The following is a 21,246-nucleotide window of genomic DNA, read 5'->3' as shown; positions in this document are numbered from 1 at the left end:
AAAGGATTGTTGCTAAAGGGAAAACAAGATAGGAGGATGTCCCTTTGGTAGTGGCAGAAAGCAAGACCAGCAGTGAGGAGCCAGGGACACTGACAGAAAGAAACTAGTCACTTAAGTCAAAGACTTAAGGTGATACATTCCCTGTCATCACACTTATCCTTTTTTTTTTTAAATGAGGTTTTTGCTTATGTCTTTTTTCTCAGTCCTATGGCCTGATGACTCACTTTCTTGGTCTTGCATCCTCTCAGAGGCTTTTTGATCTTTAAATAACTCTTACATTAGGTCATCGCCATTGTTAAAACATTCTGTTAAGTTTTCAGAGTGGAAAAATTTTAGGCCAAAAAATGGCTGGTAAAGATTGAGTATTTCATTGAATTGATTTTTTTCAGTATAGCTGTATAGCCAATTAATTATCCTCTAAGTGTTTCAGTATTAAACTACTCACATTTGTAAATATTGAGCAGTTTTATCTCTCAGAGCAAGAATCTTTTGTTTTCCCAATCCCTAACATTTAACATTGTGGTTAAACATACTGTATAATCTTTAGGGACTTCTTCCTCTGGCACACAATTTTATGATCTCTGTTTCCATTCCTTACAGTGAAAGTGGGATGGAAAAGACAAGATTGCTTGTCCTAGTAAATGTGATGCTCATTACCATTCTCTTGGGTAAATAGAGAAAAATTCATACTAGAGAACTTTAAACCTAGTCAATAAGTAATGCAAAGCCAACTTTTCCATTAGGCTCATGCTAGACTCTTGTAAGGTGTGATTATATGGTGTAGAAACTGTATATGGACGTGTATAGGTTGTTACTGTGGTACAAGGAAGGGACATGAAAGTTAGGAATGCAGGTTAGATAATCAGATGACACTTTACAAAGAAGGTAACAGTTGATCTGACGCTCATACCGTGAGTGGGACTTAACGCTCTGAAGCAGGGTGTGTGGTCAGTAAAAATGAAAGGAATGCCAGTTCAAAGGCACAGAGCTTCAAGAAAGTATAGGGAACCACAGTAGTTCTGTAAAGCACCTCAAAACTAATTTAGTGAAAGAAGAGAGATGCCTTTAAGGGAGGAGTGGTAACATAATTGAATAACTGTGTAATTTAGCCAGGATTGAAACTTCTGGCACCCCTTGGCATCTGTATGCTTGTTAAGAGCATAGAATACTTAAATCTTGGTTTTGATTATTTTAATAGAGGGGGGGAATTCTCTTATTTCTTCAGATGCCGAAAGTTCAGTATAAATCAAACTGTAAACCATCAACATTTGCATATCCTGCCCCTCTGGAAGTACCAAAAGAAAAAGAAAAGGAAAAGGTAGGTTTTTTGCTACTTTGAGCACCATTTGTACCTATATAGGAGCTGCTTAGTGTTTTACTTGGGTTTGTTTTAAATATTGTTATGTTTTAAAGTAGGTATTTTTAAAGTAATACCTCTCATAGTAAAATCCAACGTTACACAGGAATATAAAGTGAAAGCCCTTTTCTCTCCTGGTCGTCCAAGTCCCGTGTTGCAGGAATCACAACTTGTGAATCCCTCCAAATGTTTTTTCTGCACATAGATATACTTTTTATACCACAAATCGAATTATTCTCTGTGTGCTGTTCTGTATCTTACTGTTTTCACTTTAACAATTAAAAAAAAAAACTTTCAATGTGTATTGATCTCTTTTTTTCCAAAGCTGCAGAGCAGTCCCTTTATGTATATATATCATTGTCTTACCAGTTCTTTATCTGATAGACATTTAAGGTTATTTCTGATTTGTCACTGTTACAAATGGGACTGGAATAGAGTTTTTATACATGTATATTTGTGCACTTGTACAAGTATATCTATAGGTTAGGATCTCAGATATGGAATTGCTTGATCAAAAGTAATGCACATTATTTATTTTTATAAGTGTCAACTAAATTTCTTTTCAAAATGGATATAACCAATTTATACTCCTCCCCACAAGCATGAAGACACTCATTGATACGTGTTAAGTTAAAGTATGGTGAAATTGAGAGCTGTGCTTGCCCCTGTAGTTTTCTCAGTAAAATTACCCTTTATGACACTTGAGGTTTAGGAAAATGATTTTTTCCCTCAAGAGAATGTTCCATATTAGCCAGTTGACTATTTGCTGTAAATGTTATAGTTAAGTAGGGATAATTATATAACTGACCAAATTGTGGGTGGTAGGTGATGATATCCTTTGACAACAGTATCTTGTTCATCAGCTGTGTTTCAGGGCCCCCTCCCTTTTGAGTCTAAAACAAAGGCAGCTTTACACCATTACTACCCAGCCTTTCGAAGTACCTGTTTCACCTTTGATTTCAATGAGACCCATCAAGGAGGATAATTCCAGGTTAACAACTCACCCACTGTGGATTACCATTGTAGGGCATCTAGTCCAGTGAGAGATCTTTAGGACCAGGTTTGGAGAAAATTTTTGTTTTCCAGTGCTTTCCCTATGAAGTAAAAAAGGATGTGGCACCCAAATCTCTATCTTAGAAACTTATCATAGCAAATTCACATCCAAGGTATACTACAGATCAAAAAAATTAAGAGTTATATTGGACACAGGCCTCTAGGAACTAAAGATTTACCTGATGACTGTAACAGTAAGTTATCTTTATATTCCCAGATTATTTTGTTCTTTATGGTACTTACTACAAGGAAACAGAATAGTACTGTAGAACTGAATTCTCATTGGGCTTGTACATTTGCGTGTAAGTAAGGGATTACAATGATTTACCCTGTTCACTCCTCTAGGTTTCCACTGCTGTGTTATCTATAACTGCCAAGGCTAAAAAGAAGGAAAAAGAAAAGGAAAAAAAGGAGGAGGAGAAAATGGAAGTGGTAGGTATAACTTGGTGGTCATATGGGTTGATGTAGCTTTATCTGTCATGGTCCAGATTCTTCCTTAGTTGAACATTGTTATACCTTGCTCTTGGCTTCCTTTAAATAATTATCCTGTTCCAAGCATGAAGACTCAAAATTTTAATTGGAAGAGACTTTAGAAATTATACCCATTCATGGGAAGAATAGAAGGGTACAAATCAAAAATGAGTTCTTGGAGGAAATGACAACCAAAATGAGTTTTGAAGGGCAGAGTAGGATTTTCATCAGACAGTGAGATGATGGTGGTAGAGAGAAAAGCCCTTTCAGGCAAAGGGAACATCATTTATTTTTGAATATCTTTGATGATAGAAAAACCTTCTCACTCTTTACAACTAAGTTAAATACCATTCTCACCCCCAAGCAGAGTTACCATCTCTCTTGTCTGAGTCTGGTATCACTTTACTTCTACTTCTGTTATGTCTAATCCTAACTACCTTTTACACCTAATAGTTGCTCAGTAAATTTATTAAACATTATTCAGTGATGTAGAACAGAAGTGAACCTTTATGGGGCTATTTTTCCCCCCTAGGATGAGGCAGAGAAAAAGGAAGAAAAAGAGAAGAAAAAAGAACCTGAGCCAAACTTCCAGTTATTGGATAACCCAGCCCGAGTTATGCCTGCCCAACTTAAGGTCCTAAGCATGCCAGAGACCTGCAGATACCAGCCTTTCAAACCAGTAAGTCACCAATGCCCCTTAACTATATACCAGCAGGATGTTAATCTGTAGGGCAATGGAATCTTTATAGAGAAGGATAAATCTCCAAAGTATTGGGAAAAGCTCTGTAGTACTAATAAATCTCTTAGCAAAAGAGAACATTCCTTTGCATTCCATATAGATTTGGGGAGACTTTTCTTTGTGTGACCCTGCAAACATCCTTCATCTACCAAAGGCTTACATCATGGAAGTTTCTAATACAGCATAGTGATTTGGACTACAGACTCTGGAGCCAGACATCCTGAGTTTGAATCCTGATTCTACCACTTTCAACCTATGAGACCTTAAGCCAAGTACTAATCCTCTCTTCCTCAGTTTTCACTACTATAAAATAAGAATTATCATCCTTAACTCATAGGAATGTGATTGAACAAAGTAATACAGTTAATACATAAGCACTTAGAGTGTTCTATTTTACAATTAGAAAAGGATCTTCATGCCATTTAATTTATTCTAGGACAGAATGTTGCATGTTAGAAACAAATGCTGATCAGAAATTTGAGCCGTGATAATGTCTTTATTTTCTAGGTTCTTGTATCTCGAAAACTAGAGAACCATTAGTAGACATATTTAATACATTCAAATCCTGGACCTGTCTAAAATGTCATAGACAAGATTTCTAGATCCTTATAGAAAAGTAAACCCATTCTCATCATCTTGAAGGTGGTCCCTGATGGTGGTGACAACTCTTACCCACAATTGTGAGTCAAGCTCTTACCTGACTAGATTATCAGCTAGAGGAGACAAGGGCAAAGGATGGAAGATATTTAGTGGAAGAACTAGAATTGGGCAGAACTGAGTTTATATTGCAGATCTGCCGTTTCTTAGCTGTGTAACTGAGACAAGTCAGTTGATTACTTCGTGTTTCAGTTTCTTCTTCTAATAGTTGGGATGGTGATACTACCTACCACCTAGGAATATTGTAAAGATTAAATAGGTTGTTATATGTGAAACACTTAAAACAACATGTGGAACATGGTAAATCCTCAGTCAGTGAATATTACTTGGTGGTGGTGACAAGTCATCAGCCATCTGTGGGCAGCAGGCAATCAGGCCAGGAAAGACGGAATAGCTTGCAGGTCTTCTCCCATCTCCTATTAATTTTGCATTACTAAGACCTAATACTGCTTGGTCTGCAGTGTCGAATGAATGAATCAATAGAACCACTAATGGACACGTTAAATGTAGTTGCTATCTAATCTGCAACCCAGCTCGCTAAAGTGACATGTTTCCAGAGAATATATTCTAACAGCATCCTTTCAAAACTGCTCGTGCCAGAACAGGTATATTAGTACACAACTAGTGAATACTTTAAGCACACAAAACACCTAGTGATTTTGACAATTATGAAGAACTAAAGAGAGCAAAGTATATGTTCAGTGTCATGAGGCCATATGAGGAGGCTGGTTTTCCTCAGCTGGAACTTAAATGATTGTTAAGCCTTTGCTCAAAATAAATACAAGGAAGCTGTAACAGTTGTTCATTTACAAGCGAAAAGATTTCTTCTGTCTGTGCCTGGCTGACTGTTGAAGGTGTGCCCCAATCACACACATAGCCCCTCAGCAAAGACTCGGAGACTTATTGTTCCAGGTGTTTAAGGAAATCCCTGGCTAGTCATTAGCTGTCCAATCAGGTAACTGAGAGGAGACTTCAGTGGTCACATACAACAGAAAATACTTTATAGAAAAGTCACAAAACAGACAACAACAGCAAACCCTGGGGAGAGGTGAGAATCTGATTTCCAGAGTTGCCACATTATATTATTTAAATGTCCAGTTTTCAACAGAAAATTACAAGACATACAAAGCAATAAAACATGACTCATACACAGGAAAAAAGCAATTAATAAAACTGTCTCTGAGGAAGCCTAGATGTTATACATAATAGACAGACTAAATCAACTAAAATACGTTCAAAGAACTAAAGGAACTATGTCTAAAGAACTAAAGGAAAGTATAAGAATGTTGTCTTAACAAATCATGAATATCAGTAAAGAGATAGAAATTGTAAAAAATAATCAAATAGACATTCTGGATTTGAAAAATACAATAACTGAAATGAAAAATTTGCTAGAGGAGTTCAACAGCTGATTCAGGAAGACTTGAGCAAACTTGAAAATAGGTCATTTGAGGAACAACAAAAAAAGGGTGAAGAAAAAAAGAACAGACCTGTTAAAAGCCAAGCATACCAACATACACAGAAATGGGATAATGGGAGTCCCAAAAAGAGAGAGAAAAGTGTAGAAGAATATTTGAAGAAATAATGACTGAAAACTTCCATAATTTTATGAATAACATTGATCTACATATCCAGGATGCTCAGTGAATCCAAGTAAGATAAAGAGATCCACACCTAGACACATCATAATCACACTGTTGAAAGACAAAGAAGGATTCTTTTCTTCTTTCTCTTCTTTTTTTAACTGAGGTAACATTGGTTTATAACAAATGTAAGTTTTGTGTATACAGCATTATAATTCACCTTCTGTATACACAGCAGTATGCTCACCACCAAAACTCTAGTTTCCATCCATCACCATACAATTGACCCTCCTTTCTCCATTTCACCCTCCCGCACCCCCCGGAAGTTACTGTTTTCTCTATGTTTTTTTTTTTTTGCTTTGTTTTGTTTTGCTTGTTCGTTACTTTTTTTGTTTTAGTCCATATATGAGTGAAATCATGGTATTTGTCTTTCTCCATCTAACTTATTTCACTTAGCATAATACCCTCAAGGTGTATCCATGTTATTGCAGATGGCAAGATTTCATCCTTTTTTTATGGCTGAGTAGTAAGTATTCCATTGTGTGTGTGTGTGTGTGTGTGTGTGTGTATCACATCTTTTTTATCCATTCTCCTATCAGTGGGCACTTAGGTTGTGTCCATATCTTGGCTGTTATAAATAATGCTGCTATGAACATAAGGGTACATATATCTTTTCAAATTAGTGTTTTCATATTCCCAGAAGTGGAATAGCTGGATCATTCTTTGAGGAATCTGCATACTGTTTTCCACAATGGCTACATCCATTTACATTTCGACCAACAGTGTACCAGGGTTTCCTTTTCTCCACATACTCTCCAACCCTTGTTATTTTTTGCCTTTTTGATAATAGCCATTCTATTGGGTATGAGGTGATATCTCGTGGTTTTGGTTGATTTGAATTTACTTAATAATTAGCAATGTTGAACATCTTTTCATGTGCCTGTTGGCCACCTGTATCTTCTTTGGAAAAATATCTATTCAACTCCTTTGCCTTTTTTTTAATTTAGTCATTTGTTTTCTTTGTTGGTCAGTTGTAAAAGTTCTTTATATATTTTGGATATGAACCTCTTGTATGATGGATATATGATTTGCAAATATCTTCTCCCATTTGGTAGGTTTTCTTTTCATTGATGGTTTCCTTTGCTGTGGAGAAACCTTTGGCTTGAAGTAGTCCCATTTGTTCATTTTTGCTTTTGTTTCCCTTGTCTGAGGAAACATTCAGACAGATACTGCTAAAACCAATGTCAGAAAGCATACTGCCTGTGTTTTCTTCTAGGCGTCTTATGGTTTCAGGTCTTACATTCAAGTCTTTAATACATTTTGAGTTAATTTTTGTGTATGCTGTAAAAGAGTGGTCTGGTTTCATTCTTTTGCATTTGGCTGTCCAGTTAATTTTTGTGTATGCTGTAAGAGAGTGGTCTGGTTTCATTCTTTTGCATTTGGCTGTCCAGTTTTCACAACACGGTTTATTGAAGAGACTTTACTTTCTCTACTGTATGCTCTTGGCTCCTTTGTCGTAAATTAGTTGTCTGTATTTGTGGGTTTATTTCTGAATGTTCAGTTCTGTTCCATTGATCTGTGTGTCTGTTGTGTCTATTTTTCTGCCAATAACATGCTGCTTTGATTACTGTAGCTTTGTAGTATAATTTGAAATCAGGGAGTGTGACACCTCCAGCTTGGTTCTTTTTTCTCAGGATTTCTTTGGCTATTCCAGGTCTTCTGTATTTACGTTTTAAAATTTAGGATTTTTTTGGTTCTATTTCTGTAAAAACAAATGTCATTGGGATTGTGATAGGGATTGAATTGAATCTATAGATTGCTTTAGGTATATGGACATTTTAATATTGTTAATTTTTCTAATTTATGAGCATGAAATGTCTTTCCATTTCTTTGTATTTTCAGTTTCGTTCAACAATGTCTTATTCAGTTATCAGTATATAGGTCTTTCTCCTCCTTGGTTAAACTTACTACTAGGTATTTTATTCTTTTTGTTGCAATTGTAAACAGGATTGTTTTCTTAGTTTCTCTTTCTGCTAGTTCATTGTTATTGTATAGAAACGCAACAGATTTGACAGAGAATCTTGAGAGCAGCAAGAGAAACACAACTCCTCATCATGTACCCAGAGCCACAATAAGATCAACAGCTGATTTGCCATTAGAAACTATGGAGGCCAGAAGGCAGAATGTTGATATAGTCAAAGTGCTCAAAGAAGAGTCTCAACCAAGAATGCCATATCCAACAAAACTATCCTTCAAATATGAAGGCAAAATTAAGACATTCACAGATGAAAACTAAGAGAATTTGTTGCTAGCCAGCCTGCCATACAAGAAGTACTAAAGTGAACCTTTCAGGATGAAGTGAAGACACAGTAACTTGAATCCACATGAAAACATACAGAGCACTGGTAAACATAATTATATAGGTAAATATAAAAGATAGTATAAGTGTATTTTTGTTTGTAACTCCTTTTTTCCTCTTTTTTCTCCATTAATTTTTTTAATTGAGGTATAGTTGATTTACAGTATTATATAAGTTTCAGGTTACAACATAGTGATTCACAGTTTTTCAAGGTTATACTCCATTTCTAGTTATTATAAAATATTGGCTGTGTTCTCTGTGCTGTACAATATATCCTTGTAGTTTATTTTATACATAGTAGTTTGTACCTCTTAATCCCCTGCCCCCATCCCGTCCCTCCCCCTTCCCTCTCCCCACTGTAACCACTAGTTTGTTCTCCATATCTGTGAGTCTCTTTCTTTTTTGTTATATTCACTAGTTTGTTTTATATTTTAGGTTCCACACATAAGTGATATCATACAGTATTTGTCTTTGACTTATTTCACTGAGCATAATACCCTCCAAGTCCATCTGTGTTGTTGCAAATGGCACAATTTCATTCTTTTTTATGGCTGAGTAGTATTCCATTTATTCTTTTTTATTCATTCACCTGTTTATGGACACTTACATTGCTTCCATATCTTGGCTATTGTAAACAATGTTGCTGTGAATATTGCAGTGCATATATCTTTTCAAATTAATGTTCATTTTCTTCAAATACTACCCAGGAGTAGAATTGCTAGATCATCTGGTAGTTCTAGTTTTTTGAGGAACCTCCATACTGTTGTCCATAGTGGCTGAACCAATTTACATTCCCACCAACAGTGCACAAGGGTTCCCTTTTCTCCACATCCTTGCCAATATTTGTTATTTGTGGTCTTCAGTAATTCTTAAGATTATGAAGGGATCCAGAAAAATTCTTTATCAGATGAGTTGGAGTTCAGAAAATGTGGTCACAGAACTCTAGACCAGAGGGACCCCACCCTGTGGCCAGAGTCTGCTCTCACCCTGTCCCCAGGGTGGCCAGCTCACCACCCACTCCTTGGTCTTTTTTCCTCTTACCTGATTTAAAAGACAGCTGTACAGTGCAATCATAAATTGGTGTTGATGTGTACACACTGTATAAAAATGTAATTTGCATTGAAGTATGTCTTAGTCTGTTCTGGCTGCTATAGCAAATTGCCACCTACTGTTTAAGTAAGACTGGATGGCTTAAACAACAAATCTTTCTTTCTCACAGTTCTGAGACTAGAAGTCCAAGAACAGGGTGCCAGCATGAACAAGTTCTTGGTAAAGGCCATCGTCCCAGCTTATAGACAGCCCTCTTCTCATTGTATCCTCACATAGCAGAGAAAGAGAAAGCAAACTCTCTTCATGTTTCTTCTTACAAGGGCATGAATTTCATTCCTAAGGGCTTTGCCTTCATGACCTAGTTGCATCCTAAAGACCCACCTTCTCATACCATTACACTTTGTGGGGGTGGGGTAGGATTTCAACATATGAATTGGGGGAGGGGACACAACATATAGGTATGTTTGGCACATACGTGAGCCATACAGAACCATGTCTGGCACACAGTACGTGTATACTAAAGTTGGATATTGTTATGATTATTCTTATTATATATGGCAAATAAATTTCTATCTGTTTAATAAAAAAAAGGGGAAAGGGACTTCCCTGGGGGCGCAGTGGTTGAGAGTCTGCCTGCCAATGCAGGGGACACGGGTTCGTGCCCCGGTCTGGGAAGATCCCACATGCCGCGGAGCGGCTAGGCCCGTGAGCCATGGCCGCTGAGCCTGTGCTCCTCAGCGGGAGAGGCCACAACAGTGAGAGGCCTGCGTACCGCAAAAAAAAAGCCTAAGAAAAGGGGAAAGACTCAAATTACTAAAATCAGGAAACAAAGAAGGGACATTACTTACTATCAGCCTTACACATTACTACCAACCTTACAGAAATAAAAGGATTATGAGAGTATACTGTGAATAACTATATGTCAACAAATTAGGTAATTTAGATGAAATTGACAAAGTCCTAGAAAGACAAACTACTACAACTGACTCAAGAAGAAATAGTAAATCTGAATAGATATATAACAAGTATAGAGATTGAATTAATAATCAGAAAGTAATAAAGAAAAGCCCAGGGCCAGATGGCTTCACTGGTTAATTCCATCAAATGTTTAAAGAAAAAATAGCATCAATCCTTTACAAACTGCTCTAAAAAAATACAAGAGGAGGAAACACTGCCAAACTTAATTCTTTGTGGCCAGTATTACTCTGTAGTAAAACCAGGCAAAGACATTACAAGGAAAAAAACTACAGAGCCAATAATTAATGTTCACAAATTGGAAGATTTAGTATTACTCAAGATGGCAGTACTCCCCAATTTGATCTATAGATTCAACACAGTCCTTATCAAAATCCCAGCTGACTTTTTTTGCAGAAATATACAAACTGATCCTAAAATTCATATGGAAATACAGGGGACCCAGAATAGCCAAAACAGTCTTGAGAAAGAAGAGCAAAGTTGGAAGAATCGCACTTCCCAATTTCAAAACTTACTACAAAGCTACAGTAATCAAAACTGGTATTGGCATAAGGATAGACATCCAGATAAATGAATTTAAATTGAGAGTCCAAAAATTTATGGTCAATTTGACTTTTTTTATAATTGAAGTATAGTTGATTTACAATGTTGTATTAGTTTCAGGTATACATACAGCAAAGTGATTCAGTTATACATTTATGTATATATCTACTCTTTTTCAGATTCTTTTCCATTATAGGTTATTATAAGGTATTGGATATAGTTCCCTGTGCTATACAGTAGGTCCTTGTTGGTTATCTCTTTTATATATAGTCGTGTGTATCTGTTAATCCCAGACTCCTAATTTATCCCTCTCCCCGCCCTTTCCCCTTTGGTAACCGTAAGTTTGCTTTCTACAGTATTATCTGAGTCTACTTCTGTTTTGTAAATAAATTTGTACCGTTTTTTAGATTCCACAGATAAGTGATATGATATTATATTTGTCTTTGTCTATCTGACTTCACTGAGTATATGATAATCTCTTGGTCCATCCCTGTTGCTGCAAATGACATTATTTCATTCTTTTTTATGGCTGAGTAATATTCCTGTGTGTGTGTGTGTGTGTGTGTGTGTGTGTGTGTGTGTACATATATATATACCACATCTTTATCCATTCATCTGTCAGTGGGCATTTAGGTTGCTTCCATGTCCTGGCTATTGTAAATAGTGCTGCTGTGAGCATTGGGGTACATATATTTTTCTGAATTAGTTTTTGTCTTTTCCAGATACATGCCCAGGAGCGGGGTTACTGGATTATATAGTAACTCTGTTTTTAGTTTTTTAAGGAGCCTCCATAGTGTTCTCCATAGTGGCTGCACCAATTTATATTCCCACCAACAGTGTAGGAAGGTTCCCTTTTCTCCACACTCTCTCCAGCATGTATTATTTGTAGTTTTTTTTGATGATGGCCATTCTCACCTGTGTGAGGTGATAGCTCATTATGGTTTTGATTTACATTTCTCTAATAATTAGTGATTCTGAGCATCTTTTCATGTGTCTGTTGGCCATCTGTATGTCTCCTTTGGAGAAATGTCTATTTAGGTTCTCTGCCCATTTTTTGAGTGGATTGTTTGCTTTTTTGATATTGAGCTGTATAAGCTGTTTATATATTTTAGAAATTAATCCCTTGTCAGTCACATTGTTTGCAAAGATTTTCTCCTATTTTGTATGCTGTCTTTTTGTTTTATAGTTTCCTTTGCTGTGCAAAAGCTTTTAAGTTTAATTAGGTCCCATTTGTGTATTTTTGCTTTTGTTTCCATTACTCTAGGAGATGGATCTAAAAAAAAATTTGCTGCGATTTCTGTCAAAGAGTGTTCTGCCTGTGTTTTCCTCTAGAAGTTTTATAGTATCTGGTCTTACATTTAGGGTTGTTTTTTTTAAACACCCAGTACTAGGATGAGAGATAAACCTGAATGGTGAGGGCCATGTAACTTCCTATTATTTTTTTATAATTTTTTAAAATTTATTTATTTATTTTATTTTATGGGTGTGTTTGGTCTTCATTTCTGTGAGAGGGCTTTCTCTAGTTGTGGCAAGCGGGGGCCACTCTTCATCGCAGTGCGCGGGCCTCTCAATATCGCGGCCTCTCTTGTAGTGGAGCTCAGGCTCCAGACGCGCAGGCTCAGTAATTGTGGCTCACGGGCCTAGTTGCTCTGCGGCATGTGGGATCTTCCCAGACAAGGGCTCGAACCTGTGTCCCCTGCATTGGCAGGCAAATTCTCAACCACTGCGCCACCAGGGAAGCCCTACATTTAGGTCTTTAATCCATTTTATGGTCGATTGATTTTCTTCAATGGGGAAAGAATAATATTTTTAAGACATGGTACTTAAGACAACTGGCTATCCATATGCAAAAGAATTAAATTGGATCCCTACCTTACAGCATATGTAAAAATTAATTGAAAATGGATCAAAGACTTAAATGTACGAGCTAACACTATATAAACCCTATCTGTAAATCTTTATGATCTTGGATTAGGCAGTGTTTTCTCATATGTGACACCTAAAGCAGAAGCAACCCCCAAAAAAGATAAATTGGACTTAATCAAGCTAAAAACTTTTGTGTTACAAAAGACACTATCAAGAAAGTGGAGGGCCTCCCTGGTGGCGCAGTGGTTGAGAGTCCGCCTGCCGATGCAGGGGATACGGGTTCGTGCCCCGGTCTGGGAGGATCCCATATGCCGCGGAGCGGCTGGGCCCATGAGCCATGGCTGCTGAGCCTGCGCATCCGGAGCCTGTGCTCCGCAACGGGAGAGGCCACAACAGTGAGAGGCCCGCGTACCACAAAAAAAAAAAAAAAAAAAAAAAGAAAGTGGAAAAAAAACCCAGAGAATAGAAAATATTTTCAAATCACATACCTGATGAGAGACTTATATCCAAATACATTTTTTTAAACTCTTAAAACTCAATGATTAAAAAAAATATATTTTTTAACTGGGCAAAGGATTTGAATAGACATTTCTCCAAAGAAGATTTACAAATGGCCAAAAGCACATGAAAAGATGCTCAACATCATTCTTCATTAGGGAAATGGAAATCAGAACCACAAGGAGATACTTCATAATACCCTAGGATGGCTATAATCAAAAAGATAATAGGGGCTTCCCTGGTGGCGCAGTGGTTGAGAGTCCGCCTGCCGGTGCGGGGGACACGGGTTCGTGCCCCGGTCCGGGAGGATCCCACATGCCGTGGAGCGGCTGGGCCTGTGAGCCATGGCCGCTGAGCCTGGGCGTCCGGAGCCTGTGCTCCGCTACAGGGAGGGGCCACAGCAGTGAGAGGCCCGCATACTGCAAAAAAAAAAAGAAAAAGAAAAAAACAATAGGTTTGTAGGTTAAAGTTAGCAAGGATATGGAGAAATTGGAAGCCGCATATAGTACTGGTAGGAACGTAAAGTGTTGCAGCCTCTATGGAAACCAGTTTGGCAGTTCCTCGAAAAGTTAAATGTAGACTTATATGACCCAGCAATTCCACTCCTTAGTATATGCCCAAGAGAATGAAAACTATGTCCACACAAACACTTGTACACTAATGTTTATATCAGCTTTATACATAATAGCCAGAAGGTAGAAACAACTCAAATGTCCATCAAGTGGTGGATGGATAAACAAAATGTGATATGCACAATGCAGTATTATTCAGCTGAAAGAAATGACATACTGACATATACTCCACCGTGTTTGAAACTTAAAAACCTTATCCTAAGTGAAAAAAGCCAGACGCAGAAGTCCACATAATATATGGTTCTGTTTATTTGAGATGTCCAGAAAAGACAAATCCATACAGACAGAAGTTGCTTTAGCGGTTGTAGGAGCTGGGAGTGGGGGGTGGAGAATGACGGCTAGCAGGTGCAGAGTTTCTTTTACGTTGATGAATGTGTTCTTGAATTAGATAGTGGAGGTGGCTGCACAACTTTGTATCCTAAAAAAAAAAAATCACTGGGGCTTCCCTGGTGGTGCAGTGGTTGGGAGTCCGCCTGCCAATGCAGGGGACGCGGGTTCGTGCCCCGGTCTGGGAGGATCCCACGTGCCGCGGAGCGGCTGGGCCCGTGAGCCATGGCCATTGAGCCTGCGCGTCCGGAGCCTGTGCTCCGCAACGGGAGAGGCCACAACAGTGAGAGGCCCACATACCGCAAAAAAAAAAAAAAAAAAAAAAAAATATCACTGAATTGTATACTTTAAAAGAGATCATTTATGTTATGTGAATTATATCTCAATTTTTTAAAAAAGGAAGAAAAGACTGCCTCTGTGTGTGTGCAGTGAAGAAAGGGGTGCCCCCTGACTCATTCCCTCCAGAACCCTCAATGGCAGGGTCATCAGATCCTTCCTCAGACATTGCATTTGAAAGAGGCAACTTCAGGGTTGTTTTTTTTTTTAATATTTATTTATTTTGTTTTTTGGCTATGTTGTGTCTTAGTTGTGGCACACGGGATCTTCATTGTGGCATGCGGGATTTTTCGTTGTGGTGCGCGGGCTGTTCTCTAGTTGTGGTGTGCGGGCTCCAGAGCACGCAGGCTCTTCATTGTGGTGTGCGGGCTTCTCTCTAGTTGCGGCGCGTGGGCTCTGTAGTTGTGGCATGTGGGCTCCAGAGTGAATGGGCTCTGTAGTTTGTGGCACGTGGGCTCAGTAGGTGCGGTGCATGGGCTTAGTTGCCCCACAGCACGTGGGATCTTAGTTCCCCAACCAGGGATCAAACCCGCGTCCCCTGCGTTGGAAGGCAGATTCTTAACCACTGGACCACCAGGGAAATCCCAGCAGCTTTAGTTTTGAAAATGGATGGCATTCCTACTCTGTTTCCTGTCCATCTTAAAAGATGTCTTATAGAGAGTGTGGAACATTTGGCAGCCGGAAGTGTCCCATTACCTCTGTCTTCCATTGTCACTAGCCTTGTCAGAAAACAGAATGTCATATATCTTATTCTCTGCTTAGAGAGTGTGAACTTTCTCTCTAACATATAAAGCATTAATAAATCTAAACCATGTAGCTATAAAAAGCTCTTCCCATATGTTGATTATATTGCAGGATTTGGGCTGGAGCATTCCAGTTAAGCATGAAATAGTACCCCTGTAATCTGCAGCCATATATTTCCAAATTGCAGGAAGTCCTTTGGTGAACATGGATATTTTCTGTTGAGTAAAAGATTGATCTCCATTTGGTCCTTTAGAAGGTTCAAATAGACTTTTAGACCATGGAGTATTAGGATAGTGGCCATGTTACTCTGTTCTTGGATGAATATTGGTATTAAAGGAAGAGTCCATTCATAAAATGGCTTTTCTTCAAGGAAAGCAAGCTTTTTAAGTGAAAGGGTTATAGATTAATGTGTATGAATGTGTATGTATTGAGAGAAGGGAAATAGTTTAGAAACTCATGAAGGCACACCAGGTTTACAGCGTGGCAGAGCAGAGTTCTGATGAGCAAAAATTAGATTAGGTTGAACTGCAGAGATGCTTATACATATATGAATCATTTGCCTAACGTGCTTGGGCTTCTTTTCCTTCCCAGTAATGTGCTTTGGTAGAAATATGTTTTTGCCAGATGTTCCCTTCACTGTTGACTGATTTAATTACAGAGAGCAGCTTTCCATTTCCTTTGACACAGGCAAGCAAATAGAATAAGATTAGCACACCAGAGATGGGCAGACAGTTTGAGTTTTGAATTTACCTTTCGCTAATATGTTTGGGAGAGGGCTTAATAGAATTGCTTCTACACTCTACTTCCCTTTTGTTTCCAGTCTAGTTTTTCACTGTCTCGCATCACAAGGATTTGTAGATTATAGTGAAAAACACTCAGATATTTGTGATACTTATATTGCTCTATCATTCTGAAGTTGCTGGAGAAAAATTGGCTTTTCATTCGTAGATTGTCTCTTGTGTCCAAAATGATGGTTTTCTCACAAATGATAAAGTATCTGTTAGACTAGTGTGCGCCTCAAACTTTAACATGCATATAAATCACCTGAGGATCTTGTTAAAATACAAATTCAGAGATCTAAAGCGGGGCCAAGTTTTCTGCATTTCTAACAAGCTCCGAGATAATGAGGATGCTACTGGTCCAGGACCATACACTGAGTAGCAAGGCATTAGAATACCGTCTTTGGATAGTAAACATTCTCCCTGCAGTCCAACTGAGGCTAGTGCAGTACTGAGAAATACTTCTTAAATTGGGATGCATCATCCAAACAGCAACACCACATGTTCTACCATCCAGAGCCACTGGGTTAAATTTGCAGGTACTCCTATAGATTACAGTTATCTTTATCCTTTCTTATGCACATTGGCAATGATGTCCTCATTCAGTCCTCAGACTAACCTGAAGGAATAGATCAGGAAGATTTTATTAGCCCCTTCTTACGTTTGAACAGTTTAGTTAAGTCACTAGTGTAGCATCACACAGGCACAAATGCCTAGGTTTCCTGACTCATCTAGGAAAGTGTAGTTCCATCCCAGTTCTTTATTTCCAAATCATTCTAGTAGCCTTGAGGTACCATTTAACAAATATGCACTCCAGATTCTGGAGCGGGCTTCTCTGGTGGCGCAGTGGTTGAGAGTCCGCCTGCAGATGCAGGGGACATGGGTTCGTGCCCTGGTCCGGGAAGATCCCACATGCCACGGAGCGGCTAGGCCCGTGAGCCATGGCCGCTGAGCCTGCGCATCCGGAGCCTGTGCTCCGCAACGGGAGAGACCACAACAGTGAGAGGCCCGCGTACCGAAAAAAAAAAAAAAAAAGATTCTGGAGCATTCTGGAAATATGAGTGGAGCTTGTGCTTCTTCATTCCTTGCTCTGTTTAATAGCTGTCCATTGGAGGCATCATCATTCTGAAGGATACCAGTGAAGACATTGAAGAGCTGGTGGAACCTGTGGCAGCCCATGGCCCAAAAATTGAGGAAGAGGAACAAGAGCCAGAACCCCCAGAACCATTTGAATATATTGATGACTAAGGACCAGAGGTGTGTGTGGAACAAAATTGTATATCAAGGGAAATCTCTTAGTCGGTTCTTCACAAATGTTTTATACAGAGACATGGTCTCACTTTTTCCCTTTTGTACTTAATCCCTGTTTACCTAAACGGTATTAAAATTTACCCTTCTTTGACCTCTTCGTGAATACGGAATATACCAATTCCTTTTTCCTTCTTTGACTCTCTACCCTCTAGTGTTCTACCAGTGCTATTCAAAGTGGCTGGACTGCAAACTGATTTCATAGGTCCATGACGAAGTAGGGAGCTTGCTCCAGAATGTAACTCAATGCTTCTCTCATCAAAAAAGCCTTGCTACCCACTAACCCCAAAAAAGTCAGCTGAACTGACTGTCAGCTCAGTGATGGAGGTGATTTCCATTTTGATGTAAGCTCCTTGTTGTGGATCAGTTATAGTTTGTGGACGGGCACTGGTCCGTAGATCACACTTTGAGTAGCACAGGTCTAAATTCCTCACTGATTCTTCTCTCTCTCCCTTTCCTTTGGCAGTACTTTTGGCACTAAAAGCCTTACCGTTCATTATTCGAGAAGCTATTGAACATCTAATATGTATAAGACATAGTGCTTATAGGTACTTTGGGGTCAGTTAGACTGTAACACAAAGCTTTGTCCAGTTGAAAAAGATTATTATTATGCCAGTGTCCTAACAATGTTGAAGGGGGTTTTTAGATGCAAAAGATTGCAATTTCACGAAATTGTCATTCTGTTTCCTCCAGTTTTTTTTGAATGGTCATCACGTATCTGAAGATGCATATAAACTGTATAATCAAGGTTCTCTAATTCCACCCTACTACAAGTACGTTGTCAAACAAATATGAATTTATTCTACTCTTTAAACAAAGTAAGATCAGTATCATTTATTACATTAGGACAAAAGAAAAATACATTTGAAATGTCAAGTTGCAAATCTAGCGCTGTGTTACACACTAAGTAGCGATTAATGAAAGCTTTTATAGAAATCTCAGATAAATGTTAAGGCAGAAACCCCGCTATTAGTAGAAAAATATATTCAAGCCTCCAAGAGACAGTTTGGAGATTTATAACTTCCCTTCCTGCTTTTGAAAATTGTCTTTCAGCTCTTGATGGTTTCCTAAGCTTTACCCAACCAGCACATGACAATATTAATACCCTGAGCTCTCAGTCTGTGTGCAGAACTGAACTCACAGTAGCCCTCTTCAGCCTTTCACAATACCTTACTGAAAACCCCCTGATTAAGTCTTTCAAGACAGTTAACTACAAAATGGCTTAGAAGTTTTCAGTTGGAAATTGGATTCTTGTTAGGTTTTTTTATCGTATTTATTTATTTATCTATTTACTTTTGTATTTATTTATTTAGTCTGCACCGGGTCTTAGTTGCAGCACGTGGGATTTTAGTTGCGGCACGCGGATTTTAATTGCGGCATGCAGGATCTTTTAGTTGCAGCATGCGGACTTCTTAGTTGCAGCATGCGGACTCTTAGTTGCGGTATGCATGCAGGATCTAGTCCCCGACCAGGGATCGAACCCTGGCCCCCTGCATTGAGAGCGTGGAGTCTTACCCACTGGACGACCAGGGAAGTTCCCCTTGTTAGTTTTTAAAAGGGTAAAATATCCAGTCAAATGAGAATTTGAAAACTATAGTCTGTCTTAGCACAAACTGTCATATTAGGACTGCATCAGCAGGGTTAGGGGCTAGTTTGTTTTTTGTTTGTTTGTTTGTTGTTTTTGGTTTTTTATCTTGGGTGTTTTTTTGTTTTTTGTTTTTTTTGCCGCACTGTGCAACATGTGGGTTTCTAGTTCTCCAACCAGGGATTGAACCCATTACCCCTGCAGTGGAAGCGTGGAGTCTTAACCACTGGACCACCATGGAAGTCTATAGGCTAGTTTTAGACTTCAACATCTAGTAGTTTGTTTTGGGTTTTTTTAATGTTTTTTAAATAAAGAATAACCCTAGCTTCTCCCTCTCCCCGCTTCCCCAGGATTTTATTGCTCACCTGAAGAAGATTGTCCAGGCTCGTATTGGAAACGCCTGTGAGGAAGTTCATGCTGAGACCTGCTATTCACTGCATGTATCATTGCCTCTGTGCTGACCTTGTGTCCAAGTCTTTGGTTGAAGAGATGGTATATGACTATCTAGTGTTCTCTTTCACACAACTTGGTTTTCAAATAAATATATTAAGATCTTCAGATGGACAAGGACTTCTTGTTTGTTTTTCAGCCTGGATTTTAAATAAATGGATCTAGTACTCTTTCCTCCCACCATGAAACGTCTAAACCCAAAGAGCTAAATCTTTGATTGCTGGGATGAGTATGCATGACTTTAATATTGGTGAAAGAGTTAAACTATTTTATAGATTATTTGAAAAATAATGGAAAAAATAAGAGAGAAAACCACTCTTGTTTATTACTCCAAGAATTCTCTGCATTTTTATTAATGGGATTCAGGGTGTAGGGTGGCATCACTTATTGAGGAAGTCCCTTTAATGATCCAAGGGAAATGTAGTCTGTTTAGGCAGCTCAGAAGCTTTTTTTTTTTAAATAAGCTTTGCTTATTGTTTCCTGCTTTTGATCCTGTTAAGGACAATAGATATAAATTATTTCAATTTATTTAGCCACAAGATCTAATAATGTACCCTTTTTTTCTCCTTTTCTGACTTTTTTCATGGTTTTTTTTATTGAGGTATAATTTAAAGGTAGTAAAAAATGCAGACATTTGGTTATGTAGGGTCTTTTGTGCCTTGGCCTTCAATTATTAAAGTAAAAGTAGGTAGTTTCCAACATTTATACACGAATAGTTCTTTATTCCAACCTTGATTCTTTCACTTCTTAATTTAAGATATAGCCTTCTGAGTCTGGAAAAAAATTTTTAAAACCTATTTTTAGAGGAAACAAACTCCTGGGTAGATCAGCTCTATCCATTCATCTACCACAGCTTTGTTGTTAGGTCCAGGTCTAAAGGTTACTGATCCCAAAGGATGGCTCCACTCATTGGTTAATTTCATTGTATCCCCTCCTTTGTAAATTCCTTGTTTCCTCAATATCAGATGATTCTCTAAAAGAGATTATCTCATTTCCTAGCCTCTCATTAGCTATGTCCTTCCTGTTCAACCTCTTAACATTGCTTGCATTTCAGACACAGTTATCTCTAACATTTCCCTTAATATATGAAATGTTTAAAAAACAGAAGTCTGTCAATGATGTCACTGTCCAAAATTGAGTAGTCTGGGAGAAGTGGTACATTCGTGGGTCTCTGGCCAAAGTTAATAAATTCTTTCTAAAATAGTGCATTGAACTTCAGGGAGCAGTCAGCACTAGTTCCTGGTAAGAAGTGCAATTTAGAATTTGTATCTTGGTCTTAAATCTTAAGGTTATAGCTTTTAAAAATGCAAGCTATTAAAGCAAAATGGCCACTTGGGTCAGATTATGATGAGATTGTATCTCTTTTCCTGACTTTTTTTTCCTAGAAGGTTTCCTAAGGTACCCCTAACACCGAGATAACTAAGGTGCAAAGAAATCTAAAGTGATATATGAAATAAAGTCACGCATGAAAACAGGACAGGAGCTAGAATTGACACATTCAATAGAAGAAACAGAAGGGAAAAGGCAGCAATTACTGCCAGTGTTGTCATTGGGGCACACTGTTTCAGAGTTGAAGGCAAGAGGGGTGCACATCCAACCACTCCCTGGGCATCCCTATTTGGGCTGCCTCACAGGCACTTAAAACCATATAAGCAAAGCACGTCCAGCCTCTTCTGCTCCCCCTTGATCTGGTGATCCAACCAGAAATCCAGAAAGCCTTCACCCTTGACTCAGTTTAGCCTCTCAAGCATCTCTCCAGTTCATCCACCCTCCTTCCCCACTGTTCACTACCCCTAGTTTAAGTACTCGACTGTCTGCCTCCAGACTTGGCCCACTCTACTCCATTCTCCAAACTGATCTTTCTAAATTGCAAACCATATTAGTCTCCCACTTAAAATCTCTCAGTGGTTCTTTGTTGAATAATGTGCAGATCC

The 21,246-nt window shown here is 38.5% G+C and overlaps 1 protein-coding gene across 1 annotated transcript in view; it reads left to right on the top strand.

Annotated features, from left to right (window-relative positions):
* PSMD1 (proteasome 26S subunit, non-ATPase 1) overlaps nucleotides 1–19,429 on the top strand; it is a gene marked incomplete at its 5' end in the record, with an annotated part of 106,401 nt that extends 86,972 nt beyond the window's left edge. The window contains 5 exons of the mRNA XM_079710658.1: nucleotides 1,226–1,318; nucleotides 2,756–2,842; nucleotides 3,414–3,560; nucleotides 17,071–17,226; nucleotides 19,213–19,429. Coding sequence (XP_079566784.1) covers nucleotides 1,226–1,318; nucleotides 2,756–2,842; nucleotides 3,414–3,560; nucleotides 17,071–17,217 — 474 coding nt within the window. The 3' untranslated portion in view covers nucleotides 17,218–17,226; nucleotides 19,213–19,429. The remainder of the gene's footprint in view (nucleotides 1–1,225; nucleotides 1,319–2,755; nucleotides 2,843–3,413; nucleotides 3,561–17,070; nucleotides 17,227–19,212) is intronic.
* Between the last annotated feature and the right edge of the window lie 1,817 nt (nucleotides 19,430–21,246).

Source organism: Hyperoodon ampullatus (genome assembly GCF_949752795.1).
Source record: "Hyperoodon ampullatus genome assembly, chromosome: 8".
NCBI classification, from domain to species: domain Eukaryota; kingdom Metazoa; phylum Chordata; class Mammalia; order Artiodactyla; family Ziphiidae; genus Hyperoodon; species Hyperoodon ampullatus.
Note: the sequence above shows the minus strand (reverse complement) of the source record. Positions and strands in the feature narration are given on the sequence as shown.